The sequence below is a fragment of the Lontra canadensis genome, unplaced genomic scaffold (assembly GCF_010015895.1).
Source record: "Lontra canadensis isolate GAN:19392208 unplaced genomic scaffold, GSC_riverotter_1.0 scaffold5, whole genome shotgun sequence".
Taxonomy (NCBI): Eukaryota; Metazoa; Chordata; class Mammalia; order Carnivora; family Mustelidae; genus Lontra; species Lontra canadensis.
This window is the reverse complement of record NW_022630999.1, coordinates 5,500,127-5,520,719: the sequence shown is the minus strand read 5'-3', so window position 1 is coordinate 5,520,719 and position 20,593 is coordinate 5,500,127. Positions and strand designations below refer to the sequence as shown.

The window sequence follows — 20,593 nt, the reverse complement described above, 5'->3', positions numbered from 1 at the left end:
CCCCTAGCTCTGAAGTTCCGCTGTTCTCTTTGATTGGTGAGCTTGGTCTTGGCTAGATGTTCTTGCTGGTCTTCTGTGGGAGGGGCCTGTTGCAATGATTCTCAAATGTCTGTGCCCGAGATGGAATTGCACCATCCTTGCCTGGGGCCAGGCTAAGTAATTTGCTCAGGTTCATTCTTGGGAGCTTTTGTTCCCTGAACGCTTTCCCTACCACTTGGAGGATGGGAATGAAAATGGCAGCCTCCCAATTTCCAGCCTGGAGGAGCTGAGAGCTCAGGACCCCACTCCTCAGTGCACCCTCAGAGAAAAGCAGTCTATCGCTCCCATCTCCCTGGTGTCTGGCCATGCTCTGAGCTCACCCAGCCTGTGACTGAGCATTTCTGTCTCTGGCGCACAGCCCGGGTTGGAGTCTCCAAACCCAGCAGATTCCGGTCATGCTGTTCCGAGGTGAAAGGTAGAGTCTCCCCGGATCTGCTACTTGTGGGGTCCCTGTTCAAATAACAGTGGTCCGACTGTGTCACGGATCACGGTTTAAAGTAACCCTGAGGTGAGAGTTCACTCCTCAGCTCTGTCTCTGTATTCAGCGTCCCCATTCTGATACCTGTGAGCTCTGCCACACTCAGACACCCCGGTCTTTCTGTGACCCCAGGGATCTGAGAACGCACTATTCTCTTGAGGGCTCCACCCCCGCTTAGACTCTGGAGTGATGTCCCTCAGTGGAGCAGACTTCTAAAAGTTCAAATTTTGTGCTCCATTGCTCCACCACTTGCTGGAAGCCAGCCCCTCCCCCCACAGTCTATCTTCCCATCGCTTTGGATTCACTTCTCCACACATCTTACCTTTCAGAAAGTGTTTGATTTTCTGTTTCTAGAATTGCTGTTCTTCTTCTCTTCGATCTCCTGTTGGGTCTGTAGGTGTTCAGAATGGTTTGACAACTATCTAGCTGAACTCCTGTGACCTGATGTCATCTCAGTCTGCTACTCCTCTGCCATCTTGCCTCCCAGACCCCAGTGTTCCATTTAAATTGGCCCTGCTCCCATCATGAGATTGAAAACCTTAAGCATCACACTTTTTAAACATACTATTTACTTAAAGTAGAATACTCTCCAACTTTCCTTCCTCAACCAATCCCACCCCCTCTCCTTTATTCCCCTTGTGTGTTTCTACTCCTTCCACACCAGTGTTTCTCAACCTAATGCTCTCTAGATTTACCTGTTAGCTTCTTTAAAAAGACCAAAAATAAAAAGAAAACAGATGTTCATCCATGCCAATTAAACCAGAACCTTTGTTGTGGATACTTCCTAGAGCATGATTCTTTTTTTTCTTTTCTTTTTCTTCTCCTCCTCCTTTTTCTCCTCCTCCTCCTCCTCCTTCTTTTCCTTCTTCTTCATCCTTTGGTTAATCTAATCATGTAAAACCTTCTTTCTGGACCCAGAACCACTAATATCTCATCAGTGAAATCTTCTCCAATATCTCCAGGAATCAGTTCTCTGTCTCTGCTTCCTGAGCACTTTTGCCACTGCTTTTCCAGAACAAATGACATTTCATCATTCTACACAATATGAATATCCCTCTAGCTTGGAAATGTGTCTTAGATCTTACACCCCATTCTATTCCCAGACCCTAGACAGTATCTGGCATATCATGGTGCAATAGGATAAGGGGATAAATAAAGAGATGGATGGATGGACCCAAATTTGAAGTCCTATTGATCATTAAAGATTTTATAATCCTTTGTTTTCTCTAGGATTGCCAGCCAAAAAACAACAACAACAAACAAACAAACAAACATATAAAGCTGTTGACTTCCTTGGGGTCAAAAAAAAGTGAAAACCAGGACTTTCTAATTAAGGATCCTGCCCTTGGAGATAGTTCTTGCTCCCAGTGAAAAACAACATGAACATCCTACTGACCTCTGAAATCTACACTCTCAGATCCACAATGCTTCTTTTCTTCTTTAAACTCCTATGATGTTTCCATTTTTTTATTACTGAATGAGCAGTCAGCAGTGACCTATGCCAAGACTGCTTTCTCCCATAGGCAATGCCAGTCTCTTACTAACAAACAAAATTAAATTAAGAAGAGAATGTTGGCTTTAAAAGCAATTGCCAGAGTGCTTTGTATGATTAATACGTTCCACAGTTTCATTACCCCAAGCCCATAACACACAATTTCATTCTTTGTACCTAGTTGCTTCTTGTTGGGTCGTTCATTGGTACCTGTATGCATTCATTCAGTAAATACCAACTGTGTTCCTACTCCATGCATGACACTCTGCTCTTGTTAGTCTTAGCTCTTCAGTTTAACTCTATGTTTCCAGAAGAAGAAATGTATTGTATTTGTAACCAAAACAATTAGGTTAAATCATGTGAAATCGCCTCTACTCAGTCATAGTTTACAAAACAAAACAAAACAGAAAACCACAAACACAAAAGAACAAATAGCCAGCAATTTCATATGGTCCAGCTTAATACCCACCCAGTCTATGAATTGTATGAGGTAAGGCAACCCACATAAGAAAATGATTAAGGGGGGAGCCTGGATGGCTCAGTCGGTTAAACACGTGCCTTCAGCTCTGGTCATGATCCCAGGGTCCTGGGATTGAGCCCCAAATTAGGCTCCCTGCTTCTCAGGGAACCTGCTTCTTCCTCTGCTTACTGCTCCCCCTGCTAGTGCTCTCTCTCGGTCATAAAATAAATAAAACTGGGACGGCTGGGTGGCTCAGTCAGTTAAGCCACTGCCTTTGGCTCAAGTCATGATCCCAGAGTCCTGGGATGGAATCCCGCATCTGGCTCCTTGCTCGGCAGGGAGCCTGCTTCTCTCTCTGCCTCTGCCTGCCACTCTGCCTGCTTGTGCGCTTTCTCTGTCTCTCTCTCTCTCTCTCTCTCTGACAAATAAATAAATAAAATCTTTTTTAAAAAATAAATAAAATCTTAAAAAAAAAGAAAATGATTAAGGGAACTGACTATATGATTTTATCCATTAAATAGTGATGTACTTAGGGTCTCAGAGCTTTTGAAAAGATCTGAGACGTCCCCTTAAAAAAAAAAAAAGACTCAAAATACAAAGGAAAAAATGCAAAATCAAAATTAATAAATGTTTAATAAACATAAACAGTATGACCATGTCAACTCTGTTGATTGTTATTGTTAATAAACATTTCCTGCATTTATAAATAAATGTTCATATTTCTCACTTTGCACCAATTCAGAATGCACATAATTACCAAAAACAAATTATTTATCTGCCAACAATTTAAAAGCAAAATATTTACCAATAATTTTCAAGTTCTTTTTTAAACAACAAAGAAAAAGGTTATTGGACAAGGAATGCATTTTAAAGTGCTAGGTGTGGTACAGAGTTGGAGCTCTAAACATAGAAGTGCAGGCCTGGTCCATTAGGATATGAAAGTAGCTCTAGGACCTCAGAAGAATTCCTGTTCCCTGCCTCCAGAAGCCTGGGTGAATCAGAAAGAATTCAGATGTGTTACATGCATGCAAATACTGAAAAATTCACTGTTGAGAGAGTCTGCTATAGAGTGCCTGGACTAAGTGGACTTATCATAGTAAAAACTGAGAATTCCTAGCACTCTTTTGAAATACAAATGTCAAACAAGAAAAGAGCTGAGCCTCAACCAGACTCACTAGAGTCAGCTTCATGATTGGTCAGTGCCCCTTCTACTGGAAATGGAGGGAACAGTGCAGGTTCACTGTTGACCGCCAGATCCTCCAATTTCCCTTCCCAAGAGACATATCTGGTAGAGCACTTCCAGCAGGGTGCACCATTGAGACACCAGAATCTGCCCAACAGGAATCAGTCCCTGAAAGAATGTCTTTAAGCCTGAACTGAGGAAGAAACAGGATAAACTGGGGATGATGAGGACCTCCAGGCTGCCAGGACTTACCTGGCTCAACCTGGCCTATGGTTGTGAGAAAGCAGACTCTTGAGAAGGAAAGGTGTAGCTCAGTCAAGGCAGACTGGGCACAGTATATCCCCATCCCCACATGCTCTCTGAGCAGGGCACACCACAAATTCAAGAAAAGAAACGTGGGGAAAACGGTCCTCTGTCTCAGGCCATACATTCGAGCCACTATCAAGAGGACCCAGAGAAGCTGGATGTGTGTTCATATTCTCTTGGGTCTAAAGGGAAAAGAAGCTTCAAAGATCACTACAGTTTTCCCTTTTTATACTCAAAACTCAGGTAGCCTATTCATTCTACTGATCACCTGGTAGATAGCATCGTATATCTGGCAACCAATAAATGTTTGAGGTTCGCAGGTTGGCATCCTTACCCTGGCTTTACACCACTGTCTCCCCAGGGCCCTTTGGCTGGTATACACAAGGGGTTGCTGCATACAACAGCCCACAATAGCACTCAGTTATTTATGAAAATAACCCAAAATCGTGGCTAAGAAACTAGGCTCACCTTAGGTTTATTTTAAAAGAAATAAAAGTATTCTCTCCTCAATCACACATAAGCGCACTTATATAAGGAATTCACAGGACAAACATCTATCTCTCTGCTCCCCTCCAACTCCCCCCATCCCATCCACCCTCACCTCATATTCATTACCCACTACCATGCTAAGAGCAGTGAAATGATTCAAGAGAAGGGAATGGTGTCGCTTTTTAACAAGAAACAAGTTACTAAACCCTAAACCCTAAGATATGCCCAAGGGTGATAATGTCCCCTTCACAGGATTTTTGTGTTGATTTATTGAGATAATGCATTTAATGACTTTGGCCTTTACAGACAAACAATAAACAGTAGCTGTCACTATTGTGATTACGCAAAGCTATTGATATAAATCTTATAAATGTGACTCTAATATTTGTGACATTTAAAAAGCCTAAAAGATTAAATCTAAAAACTTAGAATAATGCTTTATGGCAGAATGGCTTAGTACTTTCTTCTCAATAGTGGGTTCAGTGTTGTTTATTTTTTTAGAGGAGTTCGTTTTTTTATTGGGACAAAGTACCATTTTAACAAAATTTTTTTGTAAAGAGGGAACAGGGGAGGAGTAGAAGGAGAGGAAGAGAGCATCACAAACAGACTCCCCGCTGAGCAGGGAGCCCAACACCCACAACCTGAGACCTGGTCCCACAACCCTGAGATCATGACCTGAGCCAAAATCAAAGGCAGATACTTAATTGTCTGAGTCACCCACACGCCCCCATTTTAACTGTTTTCAAGTGCACAGTTCAGTGTCATTAAATACATTTATATTGTTGTGCAACCATCACTACAATCCATCACAGAACTTTTTCATCATACCAAACTGAAACTCGGCACCTAGTAAAACATACCTCATCATTCCCTACTTCCCCAGGACTGATAACCACTATTCTACTTTCTACCTCTGAATTTGACTATTTTAGGTTCCTTATATAAGTGGAATCATTGAACATTTGTCCTTCTGCTTCTGTTTCACTTAATGAATGTCTTCCAGCATATATCAGAATTTTGCTATATAAAATTTAGAATGTTATTCAGCACTAAAAAGCAATGAAATATAGATATTATATTTGTATATTAGATGTATTTTTATGTAACATAGAATATAATATATAATAATATTTATCTAATAATAAATATATTGGATATAATATATAAATATATATAGCATTTTATATATATATATATCACATTTTATTTGTCCATTTCTCTGTTGCTGGACTCTTGGGCTGCTTCTACCTTTGGGCTGCAATGAACATGACTGTACAAATACCTCTTTGAATGTCTGCTTTCACGTCTTTGGAATATATACCCAGAAGTGGAGTTACTGGATCATAAGTTAAATCTATATTTAATTTTTTGAGGAACAACAATACTACTTTCCACAACAGTTGTACCATTTTACATTTCCCATTAACAATGAGCAAGGGTTCCAGTTACTCCACATCCTGGTCAACACTTGTTACTTTCTAGTTTTTTTAATAATAGCCACCCTAATAGATATGAAAGTTGTATCCCTTTGTGGTTTTTATTTACATTTCCTTAATGATGAGTAATGTTGAGCATCCTTTCATGTCCTTATTGGCCTTTTGTATATCTTCTTTGGAGAAATATCTATTCAAATCCTTTGCCTATTTTTTAATCAGGTTGTTTTTGTTGTTCAGTTATAGTAATTCTTTATATACTTTGGGTATTAATTCCTTCTCATATATACAACTTAAAAATATTTTCTTTTATTCTGAGGCTGTCTTTTTACTCTATTGATAGTGTCCTTTGATGCACAGAAGTTTTTAATGTTGATGAAATCTAATTAACCTAGTTTTTCTTCTGTTTCCTGTGTGTGTGGTGTCATATCCAAGAAGTCATTGGGTCCAATGTCAATTTTGTCATGAACCTTCTCCCCCTGTGTGTTCTTCTAGGCATCTTACAGTTTTATTAGCTCTTATGTTTTTATATCTTTGATCATTTTGAGTTAATTTTTTAAACATATTTTTTAAGATTTTATTTATTTATTTGACAGACAGAGATCACGGGTAGGCAGAGGCAGACAGAGAGAGAGAGGGAGAAGCAGACTCCCTGCTGAGCAGAGAGCCTGATGCGGGGCTTGATCCCAGGACCTTGAGGTGACCTGAGCCGAAGGCAGAGGCTTTAACCCCCTGAGCCACCCAGGCTCCCCTTGAGTTAATTTTTATATTGTACAAGATAAGGCTCCAGCTTCATTCTTTTGCATTAAGGATATCCAGTTTTCCCACTATCATATATAGATCAATAATAATTTTTAATCATATGTTAGCCTATTAAAGTCTATCAATCTAGAAGTTATTAAAAATAAAAGAGGGCCAGGATGACATTGAATCATCTCACAAATTATGTTGTAAAAAATTTGTTTCATAGCTACATTACAGATAATCTTAAATCCTTCTTATAGCATTGCTAAGTAGCAGTAGTATCGAGTTCCAAAAGGTACTATAGAATTTAAAATAGGAACACTTGTGTTCTGATCAAAAGAAAAATTGTCACTAGGTTATACCCATGATGGCTAATTTTGTATTAGGTCATAGATAACTTTATATTTAGGTAGGTTTCTTGCCTGACAAATCATAATTTGTGAAATAAGGTATTTAAAAAAAGAAAGAAAAGAATGTAAGTCTTCACCAATATTTATCTTGTACTGAAATGGAAATATTCTTATTTTAAAATTAAACAAACAACAAATTAGGAAAATGAGTACATTCATACCTGCAATAAGTTGGCAGTGGGAAAGAATAAGAACTCAAGAAATGGCGGAGAGATTCATTTTCCTTTTTGTCATCCTCTCTGAGTCTGTAAAATCCCAAAGCACATCTGTTAATTTTCTAAACTTTCTGGCCTAACCTTATAATTGTGAAGGAAACTGGGAATGAATGGATGAATGACAAAAGCAGAAATAGATTTCTCATGTATGGCCTTGTCTTTTACTCGTTAAAGTACAAATTATTATTAACGAATTGTCAAACCCAGTGACCAACCTGATGAGAGTGTGTATTTTGACGATGTCAGTTAAACATCCTTGACTTAGAGACCTAGTGAGACAAAAAGATTACAATTTAGATTCTGCCTCTGAGAAGACCATGTGAGGACTGATAAGGTGAGAAGCCATGAAAAGAGAATAGCAAGAGCCATGAGTAGAAAAGAGTCAACAGACCCTGCAGAGCCTTACGAGCCCCCCAAAACCCAAGACAGAGGAAGATTAAAATTATAGCCAAAAGAGCAAAAGAAAGTAATAAGTACATGAATAAATAATACAGAATTCCACAAGCTTTGTTCTTTGTCTCCTTGCTTTTCCAGTTAGTTGGTTTGATAAAAGACCCCTTAAATCAAGTTTAGATTAGTTCTGCATTGTCCTGTCTCAACAGTTCTTTTAGAGATCAGTAAATGCTTGCCCGAGGTTGGGTTTAACTTATAGAGAAAATCGTTACCTGCTCTCCATGAGTTTAAGTACAATTTACTCATCTTGTTTGAAATATAGTGGGAACTCACCTTCTGTTGGAGGATGAGTTCATTTTTTTACTAAAGTTGATTAGTAAGTTATTTATTCCTGGGGCTCCTGGGTGGCTTAGTCAGTTAAGAGTCTGACTCTTGGTTTCAGCTCAGGTCATGATCTCAGGGTCATGGGATCAAGCCCCACATCAGGTTCCATTCTGCTTCGGAATCTCTCCCTTTCCTTCTCTCTCCCCCTCTGGCTCTCTTCCTGCTCGCTCCCTCTTTCTCTAAAATAAATAAATTAAATCTTTAAAAGAAAAAATAAGTTATTTCTTCCAGAGGACTGATGTTCTGAATGGGTTAAGGCCCGCTTTCATCAAAAATATGAAGTACAAGAACGAAAATCCACTCTGTTTTCAAAACAAAAAGTGAAAGAGAAATAAGGCAAACCAAGGAACTGCCCATTTCCTCTTGCACACCCTTTTTAAACATGCTTGTTCTTATCCTGCTTTCTTCCTGCTACTTTCCACTTGGCTTTTCCATATCTCTCTAAACAGGGACACTAGAATTTCCTTGAATTTCTATGAATCTATTCCGTGAGTTTGAGTTGTTCTTTGCTGGCGCAGTTCAAATGCATGCTGCTGGAAAGAGACAAGTTTACCATATAATGAAATTTTAGCTGACCCTTTTCCCAGTTTGGAAACTCGAGGGGTCACTCAACATTTCTGTGCCTTAATTTCATCATCAGTGAGCAGTCACGTAGTGACCATATTCTAGCATTTGATCATACGTTAGCCAAGAGTTTTCCTACAGCTTCTCTAAAAAAACGGCTTCAAGGAAGGCCGCACCCCTGCAGGTTTAGTGTGCAAAACACTATAATGTTTTTATCAGACTCTGAAAGGAACCCAGGAGCCAAAAAAAAAAATTTTTTTAGAGAAATAGAAGTTGCTCTAGGATCTTAGGATGACTAAAGGAAGTATGCAAATTAATTCGCACTGAAAGAGTTTCAAATCTAGTTAGGAAGCCAAACTTAATGCAGCCGATACAATGGGAGAACCATAAAAGGCAAACACAGCGAGGAGCTTCAGTTCGCCACGCAGTCTGCAGGGTCCAGAAAAAGGTGGAGAAGAGGGAGTGCGCTGAAGAGAAGGCTTCCTGGAAGAGGTGAGACTCAACGTCCCTCTGTTCTCCTGTCTCTGGGGTCTTGCTCGGGCATGTTGGTGTTGGGCACATAAAGGAGGGGATCATTTGTTTCTTCTCTAAAATGTTAGCCATTTGGGATATAAAAGGGAAATAATGTAAGAGTTTAAAATCATTCTAACCCTCTATGCTAACCATTTTAACCAGGCTCCTTTTAATGCCTGATAGATACAACCCCGACAATGCTTTTTTTTTTTTTTTTTAAGGCTTTATTTACTTATTTGGCAGAGAGACATACATCACAAGTAGGCAGAGAGGCGGGGGGGGAGCAGGCCCCTTGCTGAGCAGAGAGCCTGACGCAGGGCTCGATCTCAGGACCCTGAGATCATAACCTGAGCCAGAGGCAGAGGCTTAACCCACTGAGCCACCCAGGCGGCCCCCCGACAATGCTTTTAAATAACACTCAGTAAGTAGTGTTACCAGAAATTTTTGTTAGCGCTGTTTCCCTCCATCTTCTTGTAAATTGACTTTGAAAAATGAAGCTTGGTTCTGTGACCCACCCCACATCTTTGGGCCTCGCTGTCTCCCCCTAGCTGTCACCTTTGGTGAATACCAACGTGGGGGCACTCCTTTTACCCTTGCTGAACAAAAACCCGTTCTCTGCAATGCGAATTTAGGAAAAGAGAATGCATGCCCAAGTAGTTAAAGAATTCTAACGACTTGCATCCTCTGAGCTACTTCTCCCTTTCATTAGCAGGAATCATTACAGTGCCTATACCAGGAAAATAGAACTTCATCTTCTTTAGATGGTATCTCTATATTGTCCGTCACCTTCATTGCATTTCCAGCTTCACCTTCCTGCTCAGGGGCTTATGTACTTAATTGGCTTCACAGGAAATACACTCACATTCATGATATTTGAAATATTTTTTAAGTAAAGTGATTAGGCTGCAAAAGTAAAAACTCTTTGGTGGATGATGAATTAGGACTTGTTTTTTCTTAGTCAAATTATTTGTTTTAAACATATATTTTTGACAGACTTCCCAACTTCTCCAACTATTATTTAGTAATAACTAAAAATTACCTTAAGTCTCATTTGGAAATAAGCACAAATGGAATTCAAGTGAACAAATTGAAATTCAAAATTCTCTTAACCAGAGACTTATCCTGTCACTACACTGTTAATGGAAATTGCTAGATTTCTGTTCATGGTGTAATTTTTGTCCAACTTATGGGAACAGAGAGAAAAATCATAGAATGACCAAGAATAAGTATTTATTATGTCCTGCATGGGGAAAATATGTTGTTAAACTCAGTAGTAAACAATGTCAGGGCATCAGGATTATTTCTACCTGGGAGGCTTGCCTGGTGATCTGTTTGTTTGCCATCTTGCTGGCCGGAGTCATCTGTTCCTCCTTCTAGAGACCAGGCTTGCCTGCACCTTGGAATTTCCCGGGAAACTAAAAAATCCTGATGACTGTGTCTCAAACCCGGAGATTCTGATTTGATGGTCTGGGTGTAGCCTGGGAACTGGTGATTTCAATGTGCAACCACATTGATTTAGATCCTAAGCTGTACCTGCGATGTGGAAAAACTCTGTTTCACCAGATAGTAGATACGAGGTGTTTTGGTTAAGCTAAAGGTCTCCATTTCAAGGTCTTCTGCTGGCAAATGTTTTATGTCTCAAAGCACGTCTGATTCCTCTACCTGTATTGCCTTGATCTTCCTCCTCTTATTCATTGAGCATTTATTATGTGCCAGAGACTGCAATTTCAGATTCCTGACTACCCACCTAGCTCCTGACCACGCCCTCTTTAAAATACCTGCAGATTTCAAGGCGGTATCAGGTTCTTTTCCACCTCTGGAACTTGCCAGGTGCTCTGTCTTCATGCTTTGTCCTGGCAATGATTCTAGCCATATTGCTAATCTCATCTTCATTTTGAAAAACATTTTCATTTTAAAAAATAAATAATAGGGAACATCTGTTTTAATATGGGATTTGGATTGTCATGGAAGTACTTAGTATTAGCTCAGCACCAAGTGAAAAAATATTTGGTGCCCCTTGTACTAGGGAGTAGTACTTACAAGAAGATCTGGAAATTCACAACCCAAAATTAAGGAATCAGTTGCCTTTCCTTTTCGAGAGGCAACAAAAATGATCTTCTGTCCTCAAAATTACTTTAAAGTCAGGCTATGTATTCAAAATAAAGGAGATAAATCCTCATACCAGAATGTGTTCAGACAGGTATTGTAGATAATTGGTGGGATTTGAGATCAAACACCATACTTTAAGAATATATATAGTTTATCAACATGAGATATTGAGACATGTGATGCTAATAAAAATTGCTAAAAACCCTAACACATGAAGCTTGATTGACATATAATTTGTATTTTTAATAAAATGAATGTCATCCTATGATAAGTTTATGGATATCTCCATCATTTAAATATTGGTGAGATAGGTTTAAATACATTTGGGATTGTTATCGTGTTCCTTTTGTTCTTTTTAAGATCATAGTTATGTTTTTAACAAATATTATATACTTAAAATAGAAAAGTCAGAGAGTCAACAAGGTACAAAGCAAGAATTATTTGTAATAAAACCTAAGTTTATTAACCTAAGTCAACCACAGTTAACATTTTAGATTGTGTTCTTCGTTCATAGATAGGTAGATAGATTCACAGATACAGACTTTATATAAAATAGGTTAATTGTGGCGCCTGGGGGCTCAGTCGGTTAAGCTTCTGCCTTCAGCTCAGGTCATGATCTCAGGGTCCTAGGATCAAGTCCTGCCTCAGGCTCCCATTTTATTATTTTAGCCAAGACTCCTCAGCAAGGAGTCCACTTCTCCCTCTGCCCAGCCCCCCATCTCCCTCACTGTGCTCACATTCTCTCTCTCTCTCTCACACAAAAATAAATAAATAAAATCTTAAATAAAAATTTAAAAAACAGGTTAATCATGTACACAAAATGTAATACCCAGGCGCTTCTTAAAAAATTTCATGTCATCTTTCAGACTTCAAAACTTCCCCAAGTACCTGTTCTCATGTTATTAAAGCATAACTTGATAAACATGGCCAGTTATACAAATGCTCTGAGGCCTGAGATAACATGCAAATAAACCTTACATATCAATGTGTGAAGGCTGGACAGACCACACAGTTCAAAAAAGGAAGTGCACTCTGCAAAGCTAACTTGCACATTCACTGTCCGCCTTCCAACATCTTGCGGGTCACCGTGTGCCAGGCACCTCAACTCCTTTCGATAAAATGGTAAGTGAGAGATTTTATGACTCTCCCTGGCCCCCTGGCAAACATCTCATCTTCTCTACCTAGAGAAGGGAGTGGTGGGGAGGCTTCTTGGCCAAGTCCTCCTGGCCTTTGGAATGTTCGCTTGACCTGTTGTTGTTCCATTTACAAATAAAGCTGCGGAGTGTTACCAGTCAAGAGCCTGTGGCTTCAGGATTTCCCGTTTCTGCTTCTAGCCTTCAGAATAGAGGAAGGGCTATGACTTACGGAAAGAAAAGTTGCATTATTTGTCTTTGCCTCTTGAGATATCGAGGTGCCAGGATCAGTAACAGTGTCAAGTTTCTTATTAGAAGCATTTGGGGGGTGCCTGGGTAGCTCAGTGTGTTAAGCCTCTGCCTTCGCTCGGGTCATGGTCTCAGGGTCCTGGGATCAAGCCCCGCATCAGGCTCTCTGCTCAGCGGGGAGCCTGCTTCCCCCCACCTCTCTGCCTGCCTCTCTGCCTACTTGTGATCTCTGTTTGTCAAATAAATAAATAAATAATCTGGGGGGGGAGAGAAGCATTTGGAATCCCGGAGGAGAATCCCAGTGATAAATGTGGGGCAGTGTTGCTGATGATGAGTGCCATTTTGTCAACACAGTGGATTTTATAAAGAAGCTCTTTTGTTTAAAAATGCATTTTATTATTTTAGCCAAGAGAAGCAAACAAAACCCAAATAGTCTAAACCTTAGGGACAGATTGTGTTCCCAAAGTTAATTGAAAGTCATTATTTGGAGCACACTTAAAAGAGTGATGGGTCCCCAACGGTACCATAACAACCCACGTAACCCATAATATAGCCAAACTGCAGTGTTAGTATTCTGTTATATGGTTTCCTATTATTTCTCTGTAAAAATTGTCTATGTTCTTATACTGTAGTGTTCTTATGCTCTCAGAGTCTAGAGGAGAGCGAACTCTCTATCCCATACATCCCCCTCCACCATGCCCCAGTCCCCAGAAGACTAAAATTTGGTTATCCATTCTTTTGTGAACAAAGGGATTGCTTCCTCTGCCAGCCCCTGGTGAAAAGACAGGGATTGAGACAATGACAGCCCCAGGTACACAGATGGAGGACGGAACGCACCGCAGGCATTGGAGTAGAAGTCACAAGGGCTTCATGGGATGTGTTTGTTAAGTCGGGAGACTCTTAAGCCAGAACTGGGAAGTACAGAGGTGAGAGAGAATAACTGTGCCATTGAGGAGAAAAGGAGGAGAAGGGACGGGGTCAGAGGTGTGGAGTCATAGCAGGGAGGAATGCACAGTCATGGAGGAAATGGTGGCCCAGAGATCCTACCTGCAGTCACACTCGTGGAGAAAGGCAGTCACCTGTCAAGACGGGACTTAAAAGTCCTGGTAGTGTTTCCAACTTGGTCTTTAGGTCCCAGATTCTTAGAAGAAAGTTTGACCTTAATTACTGATAGTCTTTTCAAAAATAAGTGAGGTTTACTGAGTTATTTGGGTTTTCTTAGGGAAAACGAGGTAATAATACCAGAAAAAAAGTTTAACCAGGTAATGGGTATTTGGTGCAATACTTAAGCAACGTTATCTTAGGGGATTACCATCTCCCTATTACAAAAGTAACACATTGTATTAGAGACAATTTCTTAGAAATACACATATGCAGAAATGAAACTATATACATTTTCTATAGTTTCAACACGTGGAGGCAATCCCTGTGAAGTAAGTACAGATCTTTCTAGAATTTCATCATTTTAAAAACATATTTCATAAATATGATTTTTCTAAAAGTGCTATCATACTTTATAAACAATTTCCTTACCTGCCTTTTTTGTTTAAAATATCTTGAATAATATGAGTTATGATGTCATTTTTCATGATGAATCATTTTTCCATGATTTAATCATTTCCATATGGTTAGACATTTAGATTGTTTCTTATTTTTCCTTCTTTATGATAATATAGTCAATATATTCACTTACACACATTGCTGCTCAGGAAAGGTATGGTGTTGGCCTTACGTTGGCCCACATTCTTTATAACATGATTCTACATCTTAGAAGAGGCCCACATTCTTTATAACATGGCCTATGTTCTTTATAACATGATTCCACATTTCAGAAGTGGAAGAACATGGCAGTAGGATTCTAATTCTCAAACATCTGCCCCTGTGGAAATTGACTTGATCCATGAACATAGACAAATTAGCTCACCTCATGGTCCTAAAGTGAAAAAATAAAAATAAAAAATAGAATGATACCCATCTACATGACAAGTAATTTAGGCACATTTCAAGTTGCTGAATTTTCTGGGGCGGGGGGGAAAGGAGAAGCAGATATCTAATAATGCACTAATTTTTGTATGGTCATGGTGGGTGAGGAAAAATCTTTTATGAATACACTTAGAAACTTTTAGGAAATGGCATAAAAGTTGGTTTTAGAGTTTTTGTTTGTTTTGCTCCTTTCATTCGACCTTCAGTTGACATGTGACTGTTGACAAAAGAAATGTGCTCTCACCCGCTCAATCATTCAACCAAAGTTGGGGTTTGGCTGGACGAGAATACAGGGTGAACAACACAGGTGGGGTCCCAGCCCCCTAGGGCTTACACTCAGTGCAGTGGGTCTCTAACATTCGTATGCCTCTCCATCAGGGATAGGGCTGAAGATTTTACATTTCTAATAAATTTTCAGAGGCCACCGCTGATCCAGGCACTCCGAGAACCACCGTTTGGTAGAAGTGATGGATCAAAAGTGAATCAAAGTAAACAAGTCAAATACCCTGTAGTGACTTCTGAAGGGAGGTAAATAAGGAGCTGAGATGGCACAGAGAAAGGAGACCTCCTCTTTAGGGCTCTGGTCTCTGATAAAGTGCTGTCTGCACTAAAGCACTGGTCTCAGTTCTGGCTGCCCATGAGAATCACTAGAGCAGCTTATAATCATACCCATTGCCAAAGCCCCACCTGAGACCAGTTGAATCAAAACCTTGAGGTGGGAGGTGGGGCACATCGAGAGTTGAGAACGGCTGCACCAAACAGCAAAATGAGCCAGACACAGGAAACGTGGCTGTAAGAACCACTGCGAGCAGAGGAATTGGCAGGTGCAAAAGCTGTGAGATGGGGAGAGCTTGGATCTGCGGGAAGACCCCCAGGATGGCTAGAGGATAAATAAGGGAAGATGAAAGTGGCCAGAGGTGGTTTTAAGAAATAGGCAGCAGCCAAGAGATTCGATCTTATTTTGTTCACCCTAGCAGTCACTGGAGGATCTGAAACAAAGGAGGGCGTGCTATTATCTGGTTTACATTTTGAAGGTAGGGCTACTTCTGGGACACCTGGGTGGCTCAGTTGGTTGAGCGTCAGACGCTTGGTTTCGGCTCATGTCGTGATCCCAGGGTCGTGGGATCCAGCCCCAGGTCAAGCTCCACACTGGGCATGGAGTCCGCTTGATATTCTCTCCTTCTACCCCTCCCCCAGCTCATGCTTGTGCACTCTCTCTTTCCCTCTCTCTCATAAAATAAGGAAGTAAACTCTTTAAAAATTAAAAAAAAAAATGAAAGAGAGAAAGTAGGGCTACTTCTGAAGTAACATGCATACTCTGCAGGCAGCCTTGACCGTGACTGGGGCTTACATATTGACTATTTCTCCCTTGTCCTTTTGAAACTATAGCCCAAATTTGAACCCCATCAAGTTAGAGAATAAATAGTGTAGGGCTTCTGAAGGGAATGGGTTTAGAGACCTTCAAATAACGGAAGGGGCTGCAGTGATAGCCCAGCTGAGAGGGGCTGTCCCAGGGAAATCAGAGAACAGAAAAGGTGAGCTAGAAGGATCCCCTCAGGAGCTGGGATTGCAACCCTTTTCTTTCAAGGAAAATGTGACTCTTGTTCTTATCATGTAAGCTGAAGGTGTCCTGAATAATATGCTAATATCCCCACATGGAAATCCAATCACCTCTTCATGCTTCTCCCCTTCTCCGCTACCTGGCTTAAATCCTCTTCTTCTGCAAAAGAGGTCACCTGCCTGTTTCAGTAAGATCAAGCCTGATGTGTCAAAAAAAAAAAAAAAATTTTTTTTTTTTTAATTTAAAAATCCTGTGCTATGACAAGACAGGTTTAAACGAAGGATGAGAGGTTCAAATACTAGGGCATCTCTTTCATCCACACATCAGGGCATGTAGGAGGAAATGAGAGCCACTTCTTGGAGCACATTTTGGCACGCATTAAGAGTGACACCCTTGTCCTTAAAGTAAGTGGGCGTGGGACTCCAGCTCTTCATTTGGTAACTTTAATATCACTTCCCTAATTCTCTGGGTTGGATTCCATCCGCCCTGTCTGTTCTCTCATGTCATTCTGGTATGTTCTCATATTACGGTATGGGAGCACCTGGGTGACTCAGTGGGTTAAAGGTCTTGCCTTTGGCTTAGGTGGTAATTCCAGGGTCCTGGGATGGAGGCCTGCATCAGGCTCTCTGCTCAGCGGAGAGTCTGCTTCTCCCTCTGCCTTTGCCCCTACCCCCACCCCCTGCTCATGCTCCCTCTTGCTCTCTCTCTCATCTGCTTATGCTCTCTATCAAATAAAGAAATACTTTATAAAATAAAACATTATGGTATAAAAATATTATGGTATGTTATGAAACAAATAACAAATTCTCACGTACCACCCAGATATCACACATACTACCATTTTGTCATAATATTGTCATTTTGCCATCTTTTCAAAAAAATAAAACAAAGTTGAAGTTCTCTTTTTGCCCTTCCCAGTTCCATTCCCCTCCCTCCAACAGCAGGGGACAATGGCTCTGAAAGCACCAGCTCACCTACCCAGTGATGTTTTTATGTTTTTATTTCATCAGCCTATGTTTGTAAAAAAACATACAGTAGTGTTTAGTCTGCTTTTTTTTGCTTACGATTTCTGCAAATGCCTTCTTTTCACCCTACCTGTCTGGTTCAATTTATTGACTTGCTTTGTAATTATATGGCAATTTGTTCACCTACTCTCCCAACATTTAATTTATTGCCATTATTTTCCCTTTCAAACAGTCTTAGAATGAATATGTTTCTACACAGAGGGCATGAGCACCTAAATGTTAGCAAATGGTTCTCCAAGGTCATTGTGACAGTTTACCTCTCACCAGGCTGTGTGACAGTTGTCCTTTCTCTCCATCCCTCTTAAAACCGGTATCGTCAGGTTTACTGAGAGACTTCTGAGAATTTGTTAAATTAAAACCCCACTTTATTGTTGTTTTAATTTTCCTGATTACTATGAAGATGCAACATGTTTTCTTAAGCTGATTGCCCATTCAGGCAACCTCTTCTGTAAATCCTTTTCATGTGGTTTGTCCATTTTCTTATAGATCATCTTTTCATGTTGATTTATAGAAAATCTTTATCCAATTCTAGGCATTCATCCTGGGTGGATTATGTGCATTGTGAATTTTATGCTCCCTGGTTTCTTTTTTACTTTATTTTTTTTGGTGTCTCTTTTTCATATAAAAGTTTTAAATCTTAATGCTAACAAATTTAAAAATAGGTCTTTTATCATTTCTGTTTTTCACGTCCTCTTAAAGAAGTTATTCACTACCCCAAAATATTAAAGCTATTTCCTAACATTTGCTAACTTTTTTTTTTTTTAAGATTTTATTTATTTGTCAGAGAGAGAGAGAGGATGCGCACAGGCAGGCAGAGTGGCAAGGAGAGGCAGAGGGAGCAGCAGGCTCCCCGCAGAACAAGGATCCAGATGTGGGACTTGATCCCAGGATGCTGGGATCATGACCTGAGCCGAAAGCAGCCGCCCAACAGACAGAGCCACCCAGGCATCCCTACACTCAACCTTTTAAAGATTTGGTTTTCATGTTTAGGTCTTTAATCATCAAGATTTTATTTATATTTGTGACGTAAAGCAGTCATCTAATATATTCTCATGTGGATAGCCAATTTAGTACTATTTATTTTCATTTGTTCTTTTCTCCTATCACTTTCTAATGCCTCCTTGGTCATATGTCCATTTCCCATATACACCTGACTTCATTTCTAGGCTCTCGATTCTGTCATGCTGGTCAATACGTTTCATAAAACTCCATCATGTTTGTTTCTTACGACTTAGTTACCTGCTCTAGATTCATATATTCTCTTCTACTCAAGTACATATTCTCTTGCCTATTGACTAGCAATTTCTACAATTCTTTGATTTCCATTATTATTCTCCCAAACAAAACAAGAACCTAAATACAGTTGAACACAACCCTCCAACCCTGTTTCTAGTTCTTAAAACTTCTCCTTGGAAGAGATGTATATCATTTTCACTCACATTTAATTGGCCAAAATAAGTCACACATGCTCTTACCTCAGCTGAAAGGACAGACATGTAGGGATGTAAATCATCATGCGTTCAGGGTAATGGCAGAGAGGGGTTCCTATTTGTTAAAAGAATAATATGTGCTACAGTATACATTGGTCTTTGTGTGACTAAAATACATCTTCATCTCTACTTCATTCTTAAATGACAGTTTACCTGTGCATATTCTAAATTGATAGTTACTTTCCCTCAGCACTTTAAAGACTCACACCACTGGCTTCTGACTTGCCATCAAGTGTGTCATTCCCTTTAAGATGCTTCTTTATCTTTCTGTCCTGCAGCTTTACTATATTTCAGAGAGGCATAAATTTATTTTTATTTATCCTGCTTGGGACTGAGAGTATCAGTTTAAAGAGGAGCATACAACATTTTTTTATAAAGAGCCAAATAGTAAATATTTTAGGTTTTGTAGTCCCTGTGATCTCTGATAAAACTACTCAGTCTACCATTGTAGCATGAAAGCATCCATAGACAATGAATAAACAAACAGGTATGGCTGTGTTCCAATAAAACTTTATTTATAAAAACATGGCAGGCTGAATCTGGCCCACAGGCTATAGTTGCCTGATTTAAAGCCTAATGATTTTTTTTTTATTTTGCAAAATTCTCAGCTATGATTTCCTCAAAACTATTACTCTACCATTTTATTCTTCCTAGTTTTTTTTCCTTTTTTTTTTATTTCTTTTCAGCGTAACAGTATTCATTGTTTTTGCACCACACCCAGTGCTCCATGCAATCCGTGCCCTCTCTAATACCCACCACCTGGTTCCCCCAACCTCCCACCCCCCACCCCTTCAAAACCCTCAGATTGTTTTTCAGAGTCCTTATTCTTCCTAGTTTGTTTTTGTTTTTGTTTTTGTCTAGAGTCCCTACTAGATAAAAATCCCATGCCGTCCTCCATGATGTTAATCACTCTTCCAAACATTTTAACACTGTCTCTCTTTGATGAATTCTAAATGGATTTATCAACATCATCTTTCAATACACTAAGTTTTTCTCCATCTGTGTCCAGGGTGACCAATTTTCTCAGTTTGCCCAGCACTCTCCCAGTTTTAGCACTAAATTTCTACTTCCCAGAAACTTCTTAGTTCCAGGCAGAACAGGATAGTTGTTTACCTTATTCATGTCCAATCCAGATTTTATCCCCTTTATTGAATTTTTGTTTCAATGATTAAGTTTTTATTTCCAGTTTTGAATTGGTTGTTTTTACCTAGTTTTACTTCCTACCTGCCTAGTTTCAATTCTTCGTATATTCTCCTATGGATAGTACTCATATATTTGTTTCTTGATGACTCCTGAATCCAGAAAATCATTTTCAGATTGCTCTTATCCTTTTAATTGAAGGTAAACCCATCTTTTAATTGTTGGCTTTGTTGGGTCTTTCTTTCTTATTAATAGTTTTCTTCCCATATTTTGGAATTTTGTGTTGTAGACCCATTTTGAGAAGGTTTTGTTGTTGTTGTTGTTGTTGTTGTTGACTGCCTCATTTTTTCATCCTGCCTTCTCTAGTGTTGTGCTCTCTCCTATTTGGTCCTGAGGACTCCAGCCCAGAACCAGCTCTATACCAACTGCTTTGCAATCAGGCTCACAGTAATACTGCATAGGTAGCATATCTATTACTAAGTCAGCTGGCACCTGGGCCCAGGTTCTGGCTCTGGGACAGCGTCTAGTCCAGGCTTTTCAATTTCGGTACTTTCAGGCCTTGTGAGATATTTAGTAGCATCTCTGGTCTCTACGTACTGGATGTCAGTAATACCCCTGGCCCCTTCATTCTGACAACATGCAGAGCATTCCCAGACATTACAAAATGCCCCCACCAGGACTATCAAAATCATCCCCAGTTCAGAACTGCTGGTCTATCCTAAGGCAATTCTTAGTGGGCTCTTTCCATGAAACTGGATTAAAACAAACAGACAAACAACAAACAAACAACAATAAGAAAA

At 39.8% G+C, this 20,593-nt stretch overlaps 1 protein-coding gene across 1 annotated transcript in view; it reads left to right on the top strand.

Annotated features, from left to right (window-relative positions):
• Positions 1-12,256: 12,256 nt before the first annotated feature.
• The window catches only part of FYB1 (FYN binding protein 1), a 149,869-nt gene continuing 141,532 nt past the window's right edge, over positions 12,257-20,593 (top strand). The window contains exon 1 of the mRNA XM_032851371.1: positions 12,257-12,334. Within this exon, the coding sequence (XP_032707262.1) occupies positions 12,332-12,334 (3 nt within the window). The 5' untranslated portion in view covers positions 12,257-12,331. The remainder of the gene's footprint in view (positions 12,335-20,593) is intronic.